At 45.3% G+C, this 20,387-nt stretch overlaps 1 protein-coding gene across 3 annotated transcripts in view; it reads right to left on the bottom strand.

The window, feature by feature from the left end:
• LOC130114782 (contactin-1a-like) overlaps window positions 1–20,387 on the bottom strand; it is a 135,527-nt gene that overhangs the window by 45,560 nt on the left and 69,580 nt on the right. For 2 of the 3 annotated variants that reach the window (XM_056282691.1, XM_056282690.1), the window contains 6 exons: window positions 17,743–17,869; window positions 13,782–13,957; window positions 12,305–12,400; window positions 11,234–11,440; window positions 6,394–6,493; window positions 1,283–1,464 (listed from right to left, as the gene is read on the bottom strand). In XM_056282691.1, coding sequence (XP_056138666.1) covers window positions 1,283–1,464; window positions 6,394–6,493; window positions 11,234–11,440; window positions 12,305–12,400; window positions 13,782–13,957; window positions 17,743–17,869 — 888 coding nt within the window. Of the gene's footprint in view, window positions 1–1,282; window positions 1,465–6,393; window positions 6,494–11,233; window positions 11,441–12,304; window positions 12,401–13,781; window positions 13,958–17,742; window positions 17,873–20,387 lie in introns of all 3 variants that reach the window. The other variant, XM_056282689.1, reaches the window with a different exon arrangement.

Here is a 20,387-nt window from a genome sequence, read left to right on the forward strand (position 1 = left end):
GATGCATAACAGAGAGAGCGAGAGAGAGACAGACTTAGACAGAGAGAAGGGATGCATAACAGAGAGAGCGAGAGAGAGACAGACACAGAGAGGGGATGCATAACAGAGAGAGCGAGAGAGACAGACAGACAGAGAGAGGGGATGCATAACAGAGAGACAGAGAGACAGACAGACAGAGAGAGGGGATGCATAACAGAGAGACAGACAGACAGAGAGAGGGGATGCATAACAGAGAGACAGAGAGACAGACAGACAGAGAGAGGGGATGCATAACAGAGAGACAGAGAGACAGACAGACAGAGAGAGGGGATGCATAACAGAGAGACAGAGAGAGGGGATGCATTACAGAGAGAGAGAGGGGATGCATAACAGACTGAAAGAGAGAGCGAGCGAGAGAGAGGATGCATAACAGAGAGAGACAGAGAGAGACAGAGACAGACAGAGAGAGGGGATGCATAACAGAGAGCGAAAAAGAGAGAGAGAGGGGATGCATAACAGAGAGACAAACAGACAGACAGACAGACAGACAGAGAGAGAGGATGCATAACAGAGAGAGAGAGAGAGAGCGAGATAGAGGGGATGCATAACAGAGAGAGAGAGGATGCATAACAGAGTGAAAGAGAGAGAGAGAGGGGGGATGCATAACAGAGAGCGAGAGAGAGACAGACACAGACAGAGAGAGGGGATGCATAACAGAGAGAGCGAGAGAGAGACAGACTTAGACAGAGAGAAGGGATGCATAACAGAGAGAGCGAGAGAGAGACAGACACAGAGAGGGGATGCATAACAGAGAGAGCGAGAGAGACAGACAGACAGAGAGAGGGGATGCATAACAGAGAGACAGAGAGACAGACAGACAGAGAGAGGGGATGCATAACAGAGAGACAGACAGACAGAGAGAGGGGATGCATAACAGAGAGACAGAGAGACAGACAGACAGAGAGAGGGGATGCATAACAGAGAGACAGAGAGACAGACAGACAGAGAGAGGGGATGCATAACAGAGAGACAGAGAGAGGGGATGCATTACAGAGAGAGAGAGGGGATGCATAACAGACTGAAAGAGAGAGCGAGCGAGAGAGAGGATGCATAACAGAGAGAGACAGAGAGAGAGAGAGGGGGGATGCATAACAGAGAGAGAGAGGATGCATGACAGGTGGCAGGCTGGGTTTGAGGGGGTCACGTTCACATTAAATGGTTGTTCTACTAGGAGGATGCACCTTCAACATGTGTGAATGGGGAAGACTGAACAAACTGAAGCTTGCCCTGTTAACCGTCTCACCTTCCACGGAGACCCGTGCGGTGTGGTAGTCCTTCCCTTTGGAATTGATGGCCTCACACTTGTAGGTGCCCGCGTCCTCAAACTGGACATTGTACAGGTGGAGATGCGTCCCCATCGAGCTCACCTCGTATCCGGACGGCAGCTCTCCATCCAGCTTCTTCCAGCGAATTTCAGGGATGGGGCTGTGGGGATGGGGTGTTTAAACATGCCGCGTTTACTCTACTTCTTGTGCCCCATGTCCAGTACATGTTTCTTGAAATGATTGCAGCCAACACAAATGGTCAAAAAAGTATTTGAGATAGTCCAATAAGGTGTGGGTGGGAATCATTATCAAGCATCGTTTGAAGGTGGGACTTGCTCCTCTCACACATGTTCACAGGAGCACATGGTGTGAGACGGTAAGATTATACGCTTTAGTACTATAATTTAAAATGGCATGAACTGTAAATAAAACATGTGTGTGTGTATGAAGGTGAGGAGAAGCCCTTTGTCAACTTTTATAAAGATTTTTTTTTTCATGTTCAGAAATTCTGTTGTTGTTGCCTCAGGGCAATGTTGTGAAATAAGGGGAGGAGAAAGCAGGGGCCCACGGCTCCCATCCCAAACCAGGATGTCTGCTTGGACAATACCTCACACTGGCAAATAATGCTGGACAAGAAGGGAAGATGCAGGGTTCCTGGGTGCACAGAGACAATCCAAAGTGAAGTGCAAAAATGTTATATATGTATATATGTGTGTGTGTGTGTGTGTGTGTGTGTGTGTATATATATATGTATATATACACTACCGTTCAAAAGTTTGGGATCACCCAAACAATTTTGTGTTTTCCATGAAAAGTCACACTTATTCACCACCATATGTTGTGAAATGAATAGAAAATAGAGTCAAGACATTGACAAGGTTAGAAATAATGATTTGTATTTCAAATAAGATTTTTTTTACATCAAACTTTGCTTTCGTCAAAGAATCCTCCATTTGCAGCAATTACAGCATTGCAGACCTCGCAATGCTGTAATTCCATGCGAGAAATTGCTAAGAAATTGAAGATTTCCTACACCGGTGTGTACTACTCCCTTCAGAGGACAGCACAAACAGGCTCTAACAGGTACTATTTAATGAAGATGCCAGTTGGGGACCTGTGAGGCGTCTGTTTCTCAAACTAGAGACTCTAATGTACTTATCTTCTTGCTCAGTTGTGCAACGCGGCCTCCCACTTCTTTTTCTACTCTGGTTAGAGCCTGTTTGTGCTGTCCTCTGAAGGGAGTAGTACACACCGGTGTAGGAAATCTTCAATTTCTTAGCAATTTCTCGCATGGAATAGCCTTCATTTCTAAGAACAAGAATAGACTGTCGAGTTTCAGATGAAAGTTCTCTTTTTCTGGCCATTTTGAGCGTTTAATTGACCCCACAAATGTGATGCTCCAGAAACTCAATCTGCTCAAAGAAGTGCCCATCCAACCAATCCAACTTGTGGGAGCTGCTTCTGGAAGCGTGGGGTGCAATTTCTCCAGATTACCTCAACAAATTAACAGCTAGAATGCCAAAGGTCTGCAATGCTGTAATTGCTGCAAATGGAGGATTCTTTGACGAAAGCAAAGTTTGATGTAAAAAAAATCTTATTTCAAATACAAATCATTATTTCTAACCTTGTCAATGTCTTGACTCTATTTTCTATTCATTTCACAACATATGGTGGTGAATAAGTGTGACTTTTCATGGAAAACACAAAATTGTTTGGGTGATCCCAAACTTTTGAACGGTAGTGTATATATGTGTGTGTGTATATATATATGTATATATATATATATGTATATATATGTGTGTGTATATATATATATATGTGTATGTGTGTATATATATATATATGTATGTGTGTGTGTATATATATATATATATACACAGTTAGGTCCATAAGTATTTGGACAATTACACAATATTTGTAATTTTGCCCCTGTACACCACCACAGTGGATTTGACATGAAGTATTTGAGATGTGATTGAAGAGTGGACTTTCAGCTTTAATTTAAGGGGTTGGATAAAAATATGGCATTTAACTGTTCAGGAATCACAGCCATGGATCACCCCATTTTCAGAGGTTCAAAAGTAATTTGACAAACAAACATAACTATGATTATAACAATTATATTTAATGTTTGGAGGAAAATCCTTTGCAGTCAGTTACTGCCTGAAGTCTGGAACCCATTGACGTCTTCAAATTCTGAGTTTCCTCCTTTGAAATGCTCTGCCAAAACTTAACGGCAGCTGCCTTCAGTTGCTGGTTGTTTGTGGGTCTTCTGGCCGTTAGTATGATCTCCAGCAAGTGAAAAGCATGCTCCGTTGGGTTGAGGTGAGGTGACTGACTTGGTCAATGATGAATATTCCACTTTTCTGCCTTGAGAGACTCTTGGGTTGCTTTCTCAGCTTGTTTTGTGTCATTTTGTGTCCATCTGCATCTGCAGTGTAAAGCGCCGTCCTCTGTTTTGTGACATTTGGCTAAACCTGAGCAAATGGTATGTCCTTATAAACATCACAATCCGTCCTGCTACTTCTGTCAGTAGTCACATCATCAATAAACACCAATGACCAAGTTCCACTGGCAACCATACATGCCCATTACATAACACTACCTCCACCATGTTTGACAGATGATGTGGTATGCTGAGAATCATGAGCTGTTCCTTTTGTTCTCCATCCTTCTGGTACAAGTTAATCATTGCTTCATCTGTCCAAAGAGCCTTGTTCCAGAACTGGGTAGGTTTTTAGATGTTTTTAAACACAGTCTAATCTGGCCTTCCTGTTCTTAAGTGACACCAGTGGTTTTCAGCTTGTTGTAAACCCTCTGTATTTATTTTCATGCAGGCGTCTCTTGATTGTAGACTTGGGGCAATGATACCCCTACCACTTAAGAGTGTTTTTGACTTTACTAGATGCTGTGAATGTGTTTGTCTTCACTAGGGAAAGAATTCTGCCATCACCCACTGTAGATGTGTTCCGTGGTCTTCCAAGCCTTTTGGTGTTGCTGAGCTTGCCAGTGCATTCTTTCTTTTTAAGAATGTACTAAAATGTTGATTTGGCCACACAGTGTTTACTATCCATCTGATAGATTTCCTTTGCTTCTTCAGCCTAATGATGGCCTCCATCACTTGTATTGACACCTCTATGGACTTCATGTTGAGAGTTCTGATGAACAGCTACCAAATGCAAATGTAAATACTTGGAATGAACTTTTATCTGCTTAATTTGTCATGGAATAATGATGGAAAAGGTCTTACTTGCCCATGACACCACTTGTTAGTCAAGTGTCCAATTACTTTTGATCCTCTGAAAATGGGGTGACCATATATAAAACTGGCTGTAATTCCTGAACGGTTAATGCAATATTTTTGTCCAACCCCTTAAATTAAAGCTGAAAGTCCACACTTCAATCACATATTGGTTACTTCATTTCAAATCCACTGTGGTGGTGTACAGGGGCCAAATTACAAATATTGTGTCACTGTCCAAATACTTATGGACCTAACTGTATATATTAATGTAATATATATGAAATGTATATATGGGGCGTTCGGGTAGCGTAGCGGTCTATTCCGTTGCCTACCAACACGGGGATTGCCAGTTCGAATCCCTGTGTTACCTCCGGCTTGGTTGGGCGTCCCTGCAGACACAGTTGGCCATGTCTGCAGGTGGGAAGCCGGATGTGGGTATGTGTCCTGGCCGCTGCACTAGCACCTCCTCTCGTCGGTTGGGGTGCCTGTTCGGGGGGGATTGGTGAGAACAGAGTGATCCTCCCACACTCTACGTCCCCCCTGGCGAAACTCCTCACTGTCAGGTGAAAAGAAGCGGCTGGCAATTCCACATGTATCGGAGGAAGCATGTGGTAGTCTGCAGCTTTCCCCGGACTGGCAGAGAGGGTGGAGCAGAGATCGGAATGGCTCGGAAGAGTAGGGTAACTGGCTGGATACAATTGGGGTGAAAAAAGGGAAAGATGCAGGGTTCCTGGGTGCACAGGAACATCCAAAGGGAAGTGCAAAAATGTAATGTACACCTCTGTTTCACAGCACAGAAGAACTGCTTTTAGAAGTGAATCAGGAAGGCTCCAGCATGGCTGGAGGCAGAGCTCGACCGGTCTGGAGCTTTGGGATGGACGTTCAGTGGTGCGAGCCGGCTTTCAATGCGTGTGTCCCCGCTAACAGCTGTAGTGTCCCCCGGTGACAGAGGGGCAAAGACAGCATTGTCGCACAATGTTGTGACAATGGTGTTGCGTTATCACTAAAGTATCCCAAAACGAACCAAGAAATTATCCATCCATCCATTATCCAAACCGCTTATCCTGCTCTCAGGGTCGTGGGGATGCTGGAGCCTATCCCAGCAGTCTTTTGGGCGGCAGGAGGGCAGACATCCTGGACAGGCAGCCAGTCCATCACAGAAATTATGTGGAATTATATGTGGAATCAAGAAATGATGTGGAATAATTATCATGTACCATCAAAATGTGTGCAGTAGAGGGTTAACATGTGATGCAATTATTTCCCTACAGAGAAGCCCGATGATCGTTTAACAGCTTTCTGCGGGGGTGTCACAATATCAAAGTTTTCCCTCGACAAATGTCATGTCGAAAAAACCAAAAACATCATGATAGTAAATAAATAATGATAACCAAAGTAATCCTCCCACCAACATCTTTTTAAAGATCTGAGTTGGGATTTTTCTTGCTCCCAGCTTTTGTGTGTGTGTGTTTGTGTGTGTGTGTTAATGTTTTTTCACCTATTGCCATGCCTCTATGTCATTTGCTGTATATTACATTATAGTAGCAGGATTTACATATGATATTACTTTTTAAGTCTGACAGTATCACAGTTATCACCCCACCCAAATGCTCAAGATAAGGAAAGACAAGATAAAGAAAGACAAGATAAGATAAGCAGGGATACACACATGTGACTATGAGCAGCTTGCCCTAATCATTCATCTCTAAACAGTGTGTGAATTCTAGACAGGATTCAGATATCTTGGCTAGAGTGCATATTTCAAAGTGCACTTAAACATTGATATTCTGCTAAGCTCCATCCATCCATCAATCTATTCATCCATCCATCCACACACCCACTTACTTCCCCAAAGCAAAGCACTCCAAGGTGATGTTCTGACCCACGAGAGCAATGGTGTCTGGGAACTTGACTTTAATGTCAGCAGGGTATTTCCTGATTGGACCTGGACAAGGGAAAAGAAAGAAAGGAGCACAGAAAAGATGTGACGTGACTCATCTGGTCAAATCAGTCAAATAGTGGTCTTAAAAACATCTGTAGGCTCTGAGGCCTTTCCCTATGTTGTTCAGAAACCTCGGGGCATACATACTTCATTCGCTCTCCTGTGATTACTGTATCAACTGGTAATTGAAAATGTTCTTTGGCTCAGGTTTGCGGTCAGGATACACACACACACACACACACACACACACACACACACACACACACACACACACACTGTTAACGCTGGGCTAAGAAACACTTAGCTCAGGTAAAAGGTTATCAGTCGTGACAAATTCAGCTACACTTACAGGTATGCGTATGGAGAAGATGTGTGGCAGAGTAACACACAAATGCAATACACCCTGATAAGACACAATCATTCAGTTACATCCAGACAGACATGCTATGGAGTTAACTACAGGCTGCCTCAGACCCAGAGGGGGCTTCTCCTGGCTTCATGCTGCTGGCAGTAGTCAAAATACACATATGCATGAAAGAGCACAAACAACCCCTCAGCTCTGCTCCCCTCAGCTGACCACCGCCAATGGAAAAGAACATTTTGGTCTGTGTGCTGACCGCCACTCAGGATGTGTCTCCCACAGGTGAAGCTAGCCAAACTCAGAGGGGTATTGAAACTACAAAATCAAACAATGGAATAATTGATGGACTCCAGGAAAGGCCCCAAGGAAAACACAGAAAAAGCTGCAAAGTTTTATTTTCTTTCCCAACTTCCATCATCACTACCCGGCAAACACGGATCCCGGTAATAAACGAAAGGTCAGTGCTTTAGTTTGTGGTCTCCTGGCTTTAATAATAATAATAATAATAACAATAATAATAATAATCATCATCATCATCATTACATTTATATAGCACTTTTCTAGACACCCATTTGTCCTGATCCAGGATTTTGGGTGGTGTCTGACCATGTGAGCGGCTAATGTCACGTGTGACTTTCCCCCCCTATTTCATATGTAAATAGTCACCAGAAGTGGGACAACCCTATCGTGTCCTTCTGATCATGAACAGGGCTTCAGCAACAGGTCTGTGTGTGTGTGTGTGTGTGTGTGTGTGTGTGTGTGTGTGTGTGTGTGTGTGTGTGTGTGTGTGTGTGTGTGTGTGTGCCTGCCTGCCTGTGTTTAGTCACTAGTTTATCCTCCCCTGTGAACTGAAAACTCATCCCTTCAACAAACTCTTCATGTCTACCTCCCCAGCTTTACATTAAGTGTTTCATTGGACCTGATATGCATAAACACACACACACACAGATAGATATCGATTCGTACAGTAGATACGTACATACATACTACATACATACATTCATATATAGATATATAATATATACTGTAGATATATACAACACATATAGAATTTAGATTAGATAGATAGATAAGATAGATAGACAGATAGAGATCTTCTAATGGGAATATTCGATACTGCTATCATCTTGTATTGCTATTTGCAGTCCTGAGTATTCACTCTCGGTAATGTTAGACGTTTTGGCATTCAGGCTACATGTAGTTCTCCTGTTTTACAAATTTTATCACACTTGATAGACACCAACTAAATCTACTACTTTCGGCTGCTCCCGTTAGGGGTCGCCACAGCGGATCATCCGTTTCCATTTCTTCCTGTCTTCTGCGTCTTCCTCTGTCACATCAGCCACCTGCATGTCTTCCCTCACCACATCCATAAACCTCCTCTTTGGCCTTCCTCTTCTCCTCTTCCCTGGCAGCTCCATATTCAGCATCCTTCTCCCAATATACTCAGCATCTCTCCTCCACACATGTCCAAGCCATCTCAATCTTGCCTCTCTTGCTTTGTCTCCAAACCGTCCAACCTGAGCGGTCCCTCTAATATAATCGTTCCTAATCCTGTCCTTCTTCGTTACTCCCAGTGAAAATCTTAGCATCTTCAACTCTGCCACCTCCAGCTCCGCCTCCTGTCTTTTCGTCAGTGGTCACACTTCCCTCATACGTATCCTGCACCACTCCTACATACTTCTCTGCAACTCCTGACTTCCTCATACAATACCACACCTCCTCTCTCGGCACTCTGTCATAAGCTTTCTCTAAATCTACAAAGACACAATGCAACTCTTTCTGGCCTTCTCTATACTTCTCAATCAACATTCTCAAAGCAAACATCGCATCTGTGGTGCTCTTTCGTGGCATGAAACCATACTGCTGCTCGCTGATCGTCACCTCTCCTCTTAACCTAGCTTCTATTACTCTTTCCCAAATCTTCATGCTGTGGCTGATCAACTTTATACCTCTGTAGTTGTTACAGTTCTGCACATCGCCCTTGTTCTTGAAAATCGGTACCAGTATGCTTCTTCTCCACTCCTCAGGCATCCTCTCACTTTCCAGGATTGTGTTAAACAATCTAGTTAGAAACTCCACTGCCATCTCTCCTAAACATCTCCATGCCTCCACAGGTATGTCATCAGGACCAACTGCCTTTCCATTCTTCATCCTCTTCATAGCTGCCCTCACTTCCTCCTTGCTAATCCGCTGAACTTCCTGATTCACTATCCCTACATCATCCAACCTTCTCTCTCTCTCATTTTCTTCATTCATCAGCCCCTCAAAGTATTCCTTCCACCTTCTTAGCACACTCTCCTCGCTTGTCAGCACATTTCCATCTCTATCCTTGATCGCCCTAACTTGCTGCACATCCTTTGCAGCTTGGTCCCTCTGTCTAGCCAATCGGTACAAGTCCTTTTCTCCTTCCTTAGTGTCTAACCTGTCATACAACTCACCATACGCCTTTTCCTTTGCCTTTGCCACCTCTCTCTTTGCTTTACGCTGCATCTCCTTGTACTCCTGTCTACTTTCTTCATCTCTCTGACTATCCCACTTCTTCTTTGCCAACCTTTTCCTCTGTATAATTTGCTGTACTTCCTCATTCCACCACCAAGTCTCCTTGTCTTCCTTCCTCTGTCCTGATGACATACCAAGTACCTTCCTAGCTGTCTCCCTCACTATTTCTGCAGTGGTTTTCCAGCCATCTGGCAACTCTTCACTACCACCCAGTGCCTGTCTTAACTCCTGCCTGAACTCCACACAACAGTCTTCCTTCTTCAACTTCCACCATTTAATCTTCGGCTGTGTCTTCACTCGCTTCCTCTTCTTGGTCTCCAAAGTCATCCTACAGACCACCATCCGATGCTGCCTGGCTACGCTCTCCCCTGTCACCACCTTGCAGTCTCCAATCCCTTTTAGATGGTGCCTTCTACATAAGATATAGTCCACCTGTGTGCACTTTCCTCCACTCTTGTACGTCACCCTGTGTTCCTCCCTCTTCTTGAAATATGTATTCACCACAGCCATTTCCATCCTTTTCGCAAAATCGACCACCATCTGTCCTTCCACATTTCTCTTCTTGACTCCATACTTTCCCATCACCTCCTCATCACCTCTGTTCCCTTCACCAACATGTCCATTGAAGTCCGCTCCAATCACCACTCTCTCCTCCTTGGGTACCCTCTCCACCATGTCGTCCAACTCATTCCAGAATTTTTCTTTTTCATCCATCTCACACCCAACTTGCGGGGCATATGCGCTGATAACATTCAGCAATAAACCTTCAATTTCCAGCTTCATACTCATCACTCTGTCTGACACTCTCTTCACCTCCAGCACGCCCTTGACATACTCTTCCTTCAGAATTACCCCTACCCCATTTCTCCTCCCATTCACACCATGGTAGAAGAGTTTGAACCCACCTCCGATACTCCTGGCCTTACTCCCCTTCCACCTGGTCTCTTGCACACACAGTATGCCTACCTTTCTTCTTTCCATCATGTCAGCCAGCTCTCTCCCTTTACCAGTCATAGTGCCAACATTCAAAGTTCCAACTCTCACCTCCACATGCCTACCCTTCCTCCTCTCTAGCTGCCTCTGGACATGCTTTCCTCCTCTCCTTCTCCTTCGCCCAACAGTAGCATAGTTTCCACCGACACCCTGCTGGTTAATAGTACCGGTGGCGGTCGTTGGTAACCCGGGCCTCGACCGATCCGGTATGTAAGTCTTATTTATGATCCGCATATTTGATTTGGCAAAGATTTTACACCGGATGCCCTTCCTGACGCAACCCTCCCCATTTGTCCGGGCTTGGGACCGGCACTAAGGATGCACTGGCTTGTGCATCCTCAGTGGCTGAGACACCAACTAAATAATTAAGTAAAATACTTTCATCAAAATTAATTAACGCGTCACCTTTTAGTTCATATTCTGATGTGACCAGTGACAATACTACACTGTAAAATATCCATAATAATTAGTGCTAGTGAATTCTATTTATAAAACTGTATAAATATACAATTGCTGTATAAATATGCATGTGCTTAAAAGCCTGAAAGATCTTGGATTTTATCATTGCTTTTAACAAGGAATATCAATAAAACTTATCACTGACACAAACAAACAAAACAGGACATGACTCTTACTCTGAGTTTTGCAGTGGGCAACATAACATTAACTGCGGTGCTTTGCAAAATATTAAATGCTATTAAGTGCAGTTTTATTGTGGCCATTATCGCATTGAGACAACTCAATTCCCCCCTCTACTCTAATATGATTTAATATTGAAGGTCATTAACTTTATTGTCTTTCAAATTAAAGAAAGAACCAAGTGCTTTCACTTTTGGAACAAACTCCAAACTTTGGTCGAACCAGGGAACAGGAAGTGAGATACTAACGTTCAACCAGCGGCACGAGGGGGATGATCTTGGAGAAGACGCTCTTGGAGATGGATGGGCTGGAGACAAAACAGGAGTAGTTGCCACTATCTGAGCGGTCCACCTTGGAAATGTAGAGGTTCCCTGTCGTCTGTGAGACGAAGCGCCGATTGTCCAACTGGACGAAGGAAGGAAACTCATTCAGCATCCATCTGAATGACAGCTCAGCTGTGAAGGAAGAGAAAAGACAAACAACAAACACGCAACCTGTCAATCAAGACCACAGACGCAGGAGAAACAACATGGGCGAGAGCCAAACAGGGCCAGCCGAGAAGCTGGCTCATTTCTGAATGATGTGAATACTCGCTTTGTGAAAATAGCACAATACTTTGTTTGGTGCTGAGGCAGATGTAAGACTCAAGCATCTATTGACCTTTTTGAATTGAAACCAAACAATCCTTTTGGACTGGTTGGGAGGAATGTCACCGAGGTAAACAGATTGGTTTGATGAGGCAATTCGAGCCACAGAAGAGAGAAGGGTAACCATGGTTTCAGATTTTTCTTTTGTTAATTTTCAGTGGATTTGCAGACACCATGTCTGTTGTCATTTAACAATGGTTTGCTTAATCATTATCTCAGTACACAAAACAGATAACACAAAATACATAGAGATGGGGCCACTTAAACATAGGTAAACACATGCGGAGGAACACAAGAGCACCTACATGACAGAATTATGAAGGAAAACAGTACAGTGGGGTATTAAGGAGAATAACCTTTTCTGATAAAAGGTTAGTTTGGGATAGAAACATGAAAAGTCATCGAGGAATCAATGTATTGCTAAATGAGAAAACCATAGAAACTGATGTGCCAAACTAAGTGACTTACGACAGTTCAAACCCTGACCAGAAGAGGGCACAATTTCATTGGTTTTTCGTCCAAACAAAGTGTGATCCACAACCCCCTTAACACGGGGCAGGTCAGTACAACCTTATCGATTAGACATATGTTAATCCCACACGGCAAAGCCGGTATACCAGTATGTGCAGCAGTAGCAACACCTTGGCATGAGCACTTTAAGTTAACACTTACCAGGGTAGTGTGGCGGGGGGGCGCAGAGCAGAACTGCCCCCTGTCCTTCCTTCACATACACCGCCTCTCTCTCCTCTGAAGAGAAGAAGTCCAGGTCTGAGAAAGAGACAGAGGTAAACTGTTTGAGAGAGATTTCAGCAGATCAATATTTGAGTTCCATTCTCTTCCACTGACATCAATACTCTTCAATTTTGTAACGCAATGTTTAAGTTTTCTCCCTCTTTGCTCCAAAATGGTGGAATGAACACTTGTCTTCAATCAAGGCTGCAGATTTGCTTTCTTCATTCAAGAAACACCCTAAAGACTTACATTTTCCAGGTCTGTCTTTGTTCTCTGTATGTCCTTACACTTGCATTTCACTCAACACGACATGAACTCACGTCTATGGTACAGTTAGTCTTCAGCAATAGGCTGATGTGACTATTTACTGAGTCTCTCCGTAACTCACTTTGGATAAAATTGGAGAAATTGTAAATGTAAAATAATCAGGTTTTTCATTTTGAGCATAACACCAAGTCATATTCCTTTGAGATATGATATGGTACGAGGTGGCACAGTGGTGCAGTGGTTAGTGCGGTCGCCTCACAGCAACAAGGCCCTGGGTTCGAGCCCCGGGGTAGTCTAACCTTGGGGGTCATCCCGGGTCATCCTCTGTGTGGAGTTTGCATGTTCTCCCCGTGTCTGTGTGGGTTTCCTCTGAGGGCTCCGGTTTCCTCCCACAGTCCAAAGACATGTAGGTCAGGTGAATCGGCCATACTAAATTGTCCCTAGGTGTGAATGTGTGGGCCCTGTGATGGCCTGGTGGCCTGTCCAGGGTGTCTCCCTGCCTGCTGCCCAATGACTGCTGGGATAGGCTCCAGCATCCTGCGACCCGACTTCGGATAAGCGGCTTGATGGATGGATGGGCATCAACATCGTCATCCCACCCCGTCTGCACTAACTACACCTTTATTTACTCACTCCGCAGTACCAAACCCACTAGGCTATCAATAAACCTACAAACCAAACCATGCGTGCGGTATTTGAGCGTCTCCTGCCACAAATTTCCATAAAACTACATCAAGTCATCAAATAAAATAAGGACCTCTTGTGGTTTTAACTGTCATTTTTCATTGAATTCTACTCAAGCCTCTTTACCGAGGCTTGATGAGGATTGTCTACCGACTCTGCTCTTTCCACATCACTCATCATTTGCCTTTGCTCCTTTTCACTCACAGTACTGGGCATGAAGATCTGCTTCAGGGCAGTTCTCAGTTAAAGTTACAAAATCTCTAGATGATTTTTTTATATATATATTTCAATGACAGCAACGTTGATTTGTGGTAATTGCAGCCATGTTTGTACACACCAAATCCCGGTGATCCATACCATATAAAACAGTAACACGAGTCATCAGGGAGGTAACGTCAGCACCTTCACATTTGTTTGCAAGTGAATCTTTAGGATTGTGAGTTTAAAACTCAGATTAGCCACTCACAGCCAAACTGGACGGAGGCCACTCGGCTGATGATGGTGCCGAAGGGATTGGTGGCCACACAGGAGTACTTTCCCTCGTGCTGGTTCTTAATAGGGTTGCCAATGAACAGGTTGCCTCCAACTAAACTGTAGTGGCTATCAGCATCCAAGTCGATGTCCTCTCCATCCAACCTCCACCTGTGGAGACAGAACATCGCAGTCAGAATATCGCAGCATAGTGAAAGGATGAATTTTTGTGATTTCTTTTTTTTTGTGTGGATTTTTCCCCCCCCTTTTTTTCTTCCCAATTGTATCCAGCCAATTACCCCACTCTTCCGAGCTGTCCCGGTCGCTGCTCCACCCCCTCTGCCGATCCGGGGAGGGCTGCAGACTACCACATGCCTCCTCTGATACATGTGGAGTCGCCAGCTGCTTCTTTTCAACTGACAGTGAGGAGTTTCACCAGGGGGACATAGCGCATGAGAGGACCACGCTATTACCCACAGTTCCCCCTCCTCCCGAACAGGAGCCCCGACTGGCCAGAGGAGGCGCTAGTGCAGCGACCAGGACACATACCCACATCCGGCTTCCCCCCCGCAGACACGGCCAATTGTGTCTGTAGGGACGCCCGACCAAGCCGGATGTAACACAGGGATTCGAACTGGTGATCCCTGTGTTGGTAGGCAATGGAATAGACCGCCACGCTACCCGGATGCCCTAAAGTGCAATATTTCAGCTTATCAATATTCTCAGACTACTGCAGGGGGGGCGATCTAAAAGCAGAATCAATAACAAGTCTGTGATCTGAAAGGACGATACTGTGGGTCCAAAAGAACCTCCGTCATCCCTGACATTGAATTCTGGGACTCACCGACACCACCATATATTTACATCTAAATTGAAATGGATCCTTTAAAAAAATGCAGTTTTAAAATGAGATGGAGCCCCGCCAGCGGGCTGGTCCGCTGTGCTGACACCGTGTTTTCTGTTGGGCTTCGCGCGCGTGTCATACTTTGACATTTCATGTATCGTTAGCTTGGGGGGGGAAGACCCACCATCTGCTGACAAATTTAATGAGTCAATGCAGGGGGCTTCATTTTCAACAACTGACTTCTGAAGTGTGTGTCATCGTTTTCATGCCACAATGGAAAGATGAACAGAGATGTGAGAAGACGGGCTCTAACTTTGCTCAACATTATTATTCGACTGCTTTGTACTTTGCAGCTGCTTTTGATTATCCTGCAGTTACACACTGTTTACCTGTTGAGGCGGATTCTGGTGGGTTTTGAAGCTGCAATAAAAATAAAGGTTAAAAGTCACTCGCAATACCAAGATTAGCATAACTTAATGTCAGCATCTCTGTACATTAACAACTCTTTCCTCCGTTGATGTCCTCATACACCATGTGTTAACACGGCAGTATTAAATGTTTATACATCTTTTTTATATATATAATGTCTTTTTAAGATGAACCATCAGGTCCTGCTTCTCCATTAGTGTCCCCCCCCCTGCCAAATGGTCCCATCCGCTGCCAGAGAATACATGCTTGACTTTTCCAAAGCATCTCATTGTTTCCATATGGGGCCCTTGTTCACTGCATGTATGCGTGACATTGCAGTGCACAGGTGTGAGCCAACTTTTTTTTCTTGATTGTTTCCCCCGCCCCCCTTTTTCTCCCCAGTTGTATCCGGCCAACTACCCCCACCTTTCGAGCCTTCCCGGTCGCTGCTCCACCCCCTCTGCCGATCCGCGGAGGGCTGCAGACTACCACATGCCTCCTCCGATACATGTGGAGTCGCCAGCCGCTTCCTTTCACCTGACGGTGAGGAGTTTCACCAGGGAGATGTCGTGCATGAGAGGATCACGCTATTCCCCCCTGTTCTCCCTTCCCCCCGAACAGGCGCCCCGAACGACCAGAGGAGGCGCTAGTGCAGCGACCGGGACGCATATCCACATCAGGCTTCCCACCTGCAGACACGGCCAATTGTGTCTGTAGGGACGCCCGACCAAGCAGGAGGTAACACGGGGATTCGAACCGGTGATCCCCGTGTTGGTAGGCAACGGAATAGACCGCTACGCTACCCGGACGCCAGTCGTCATTTTTGTGCTTAACACAATGGAGTTCACACACAGCTTGGTTACGAACGAGCCTGACAACTGCAGCCACCAACAGAGTCCATAGAAAGGACACTGCTCAAAAAACCTCACAAAGTTAAATAAGAGGCCGATGGAACGCCTCTGTCACTGCAGTCCCTGTTGTACTTAAATGCCTCAATTCAACAACACATAGCTTTGTCTTTCTTTTCGGCTCAGTACAGCTGGTACTGTTATTACATCCACTGGACTACTGGTTTACTTTGCCAGCAGTCCCATTAAGGTAGCTTACTCTCAACCATAACACACATCCTCATTATTGTCCACTACCAATTTGCTCTCACTTTTGTCCAGCTGTTACTTGGCAACGCCTGGTCTTGTTTACAGATGAAAACAGAAATACTAAAAGGGATGAACATAATTTCTTATCTGGGCCATAAGTTTACAGGCTCGGCCAGGTCCAGTACTGAGAGGAAAGAGAGGTTTGTAAGAGAGGGACGATGGTACAACTTCACCATGACTGTTAGCCTCACGTACAAAACAACAAACAGGAAGTTGTAAACATATAATGGCCGCACCACATGTCTGAACCTATTATATTCAACAGGTTGTAAAAACAAAGCAACTGGCCAACAGCATCAAAAATAATTGGCTGTGGGATCGCCGGTTTGAATCCTCATGTTACCTCTGGCTTGGTCGGGTGTCCCTACAGACACAATTGGCTGTGTCTGCGGGTGGGAAGCCAGATGTGGATATGTGCCCTGGTCGCTGAACTAGCGCCTCCTCTGGTCAGTCGGAGCACCTGTTCAGGGGGGAGGGGGGAACTGGGGGGAAACACGTGATCCTCCCACGCGCTACGTCCCCCTGGCAAAACTCCTCACTGTCAGGTGAAAAGAAGCAGCTGGCGACTCCACATGTATGGGAGGAGGCATGTGGCAGTCTGCAGCCCTTCCCGGATCGGCAGAGGGGGTGGAGCAGCGACCGGTATGGCTCGAAAAAAAAGAGTAATTGGCCAAAAGTGCAACTGGGGTGGAAAAAAAAAAAGGGGGGGGGGTTCAAAAAATAATTGGCTGTGAACTCCCCACCATTTCTGAATTATACCACATCCGCATTCAGCATAAAGGTTTTAATATGGTGAAGGACTCCTCCCGCCCGGCCAACCCCCTATTCAAGCATCTCCCCTCGGGTAAACGACTCCGCGGAGAGACCAGAACATCTCGCTTCCACAACAGCACTTACCCTGCAGCAATCTGCACCCTGAATGCTTCACTGATGCTTCACTCAAGTATGGTCTCCTGAAGCACCTGAATGTCACTTTCAGGGCATGCGACACGAGGTCGCATTAACTGCAGTATAATTGTAACAGTATGTTTTTGTGGACACTCCTTGTGTGTATTGTGTGGTTATATGTTTACTGTTGTAAGCTTTGAGCACACCGCAACAAATCCCAGATCAAATGTAAAGTCGACATGGTGTTAGATAATTGAATCTTGATCTAAAAGTCCCATTTCGCAAGTCTCATTTTGCCTCGGATGAGAACACAAAATGGATTTGTTTGGTGCGCTGAAGGACTGTTTGGTCTAATCACTTAGCATTGTTGGGAAATCATCATGTGAAAAAACAAAAGCACACACAAGCCGACTGTGCCTGCACGCACAGTCACACAAACCAGCATACATACACACACACAGAATGGGGTACATAATCTTGAGGGGCCACTCAAGGTCAAACTGAACGTTTTTCCTTTCTGACGTGGCCCGGCAGAGGTGGTGCCGGGTGGGATCAAGTGAACTGAATATAGACCGTGACAGGTCGCACAAACATACACACACACACGGTGCACAAAGCTGCGGCTAATGAGGCTGGGGGTAACGGGGAACATATGTTACTTGTATGTGGCAGGTGGGTTGGCTCTGGCCCGACAGATCATGATGATTTTCGCCTCGGGCGACTCCTCGGGGTAGATGGTGTCCACCGGCTGCTCCTCGAACACGGGCCCGTAACCTGTGGCGTCATCTGCTGGCAGCAGACAAGACAAAATGTAAATAATTTGGTAAAAAAAAAAAAAAAAAACACACATAAACAGCACATCATTGACGCATCAGAATACACAGCCTCCATCTGGCAGTTCTGGGTCAGTTCAGTTGGACACGAGACAGCTGGGATCAGATGTGCGACACGGGGCGAGACAGACGAGAATCACACCGGCTGAACTGTGGGAACGTCTCTGTGTGTTAAGAGAGGGCTTTGATTGATTGTTTTTCACACATACCTTTTTTTAGGGGGGGGAAATCCCCGCCCCTTTTCTCCCCAACTGTATCTGGCCAATTACCCCACTCTTCCGAGCCGTCCCGGTCGCTGCTCCACCCCCTCTGCCGATCCGGAGGGCTGCACACTACCACATACCTCCTCCAGTACATGTGGAGTCGCCAGCCGCTTCTTTTCACCTGACAGTGAGGAGTTTCACCAGGGGGACGCAGCACGTGGGTGCATCACGCTATTCCCCCCAGTTCCCCCTCCCTCCCGCACAGACGCCCCAACCGACCAGAGGAGGCGCTAGTGCAGCGACCAGGACACATACCCACATCCGGCTTCCTACCCGCAGACACGGCCAACTGTATCTGTAGGGATGCCCGACCCAGCTGGAGGTAACACGGGGACTCGAACCGGCGAGCCCTGTGTTGGTAGACAACGGAATAGACCGCCATGCCAGCCACACTACCTTTTTTAAAGAAGACATGCAAATACAGATTTGCACATGCATGTAAGCAAACACACACAAACACACACACACTCCTAATGCTTTGTACTTGGTTCCAAATAAAACGGGATTGAACGGTAACTAATCCAGTACATGGATCCATGCAAACCCACATTTTATTCCGAAGCTAATCACGACATCATGCTCATCATAACAGCGCCGGGCTGGCTCAGGTGCCAAACTGCCCTAATATGCCCCCTTTTATGGCATCGGATCTAATACAAATCCTGAATTGTGGATGCTTAACTTTACTTAGCATAATCCCAAGCTCCTCTCAAATGTGGATGTGTCCTTCTTAAAGCTGTGTGGAAGTGTTGGGGGGCCAAGCTGGGGAGACGCTGCTCCCTGATGAAGATGCTTCATTTGGGCGGATCTGATTTTGACACCATCACCACGCACACGCAGTTAGCCCCACTAGTCATGAAGACCATCAATAAAAGTGACAGCCATCACAAGCGGTTTCATGAACCACACATACACACGGGGCTGTGAGACATACACACGGGGCTGTGAATAAGCAATGAGGACAAACGTCCCCCAGCGCCGAGTGGTCACTCACATCCAGTGTGTGTAGGTGTTTTCCTGCACGGTGCATGGGAGCACGCAACTTCATGTGCACGTGTGAAAATGTAGTGTGTTCACGAGTCTGTGTGTGCATATTTGTGTGTTGTGTGTGTGTATGTATATATATATATATATATACATATATATGTGTGTGTGTGTGTTGTTTCACTCTTTGTATGAATATGTTTGTGTGTCTATGTGTGTATGTGTGTGTGCATGTGTGTGTTGTGCTTCACTCTGTATGAATGCGTGTGTGTGTATGTTGTTTGTCTCACTCTGTATGAATGTGTGTGTGTTGTATATGTGTATGTGTGTGCACGTGTGTGTGTTGTGTTTGTCTCATTTTTTGTATGAATGTGTTTTTTTTGTCTCTGTATGAATGTGTGTGAATACGTCTGTGTGTGTATGTGTGTGTTGCGCTTCACTCTTTGTATGAATATGTGTGTGTGTGTGTGTGTGTGTGTGTGTGTGTGTGTGTGTGTGTGTGTGTGTGTGTGTGTGTGTGTGTGTGTGTGTGTGTGTAATCCCTCTGACTCTGAGCTCAAACAGTGCAGCTGATGCCTGGATGGGGAGTGAAGCTTGCTCTCTAAGACGGCAATATCCTACTTCCATCCAGTCCTTCCCACTAAGGTGCGCCGCGGCATCTAGGATTTACAAACCAAAAAGTCAACTTGACGTACATGTCTGACATGCAGTCTGCCACCGTTAAACAAAACCTCACAACAACAGAGGCTTGTTTTCACCATATCCTGCCTGCTCAGACGGCAATACTCTCATCTCCGACCATTACCACTGAAACAAGGTGTTAAATAAAACAGTATGGGATGAAGAAGGTTCTGGCCGTAAATGAATCCATAAGGTAGTCTACTCATATATTTTCGTAATGTGTGTGTGTGTGGTGTTAGTGTGTGTGTTAGTTAGTGTAGATAGCGGGATCGAAAACTAAAGCACTTATGATCCTAATTCTTTTTGGAGGTGGTAGGTATTGTTCCAGAGAGTACGGGAAAATCCCAGAAAATTAAAATTATGCATAATTATGCATAAATATGCAAAATATGCATTTTTCTAAAAATGGCAAAAAACCACTTTTCTCGGCATTTAAGATGATTCTGAGCATCTTTGATTTTTTCACCTATATAAAAAAACGGACTTAAGATGTTTTGGCATTAGCAAAATATGCATTTTTGCAAAAATGCACTTATGATCCTA

The sequence above is a fragment of the Lampris incognitus genome, chromosome 6 (assembly GCF_029633865.1).
Source record: "Lampris incognitus isolate fLamInc1 chromosome 6, fLamInc1.hap2, whole genome shotgun sequence".
Classification (NCBI taxonomy): domain Eukaryota; kingdom Metazoa; phylum Chordata; class Actinopteri; order Lampriformes; family Lampridae; genus Lampris; species Lampris incognitus.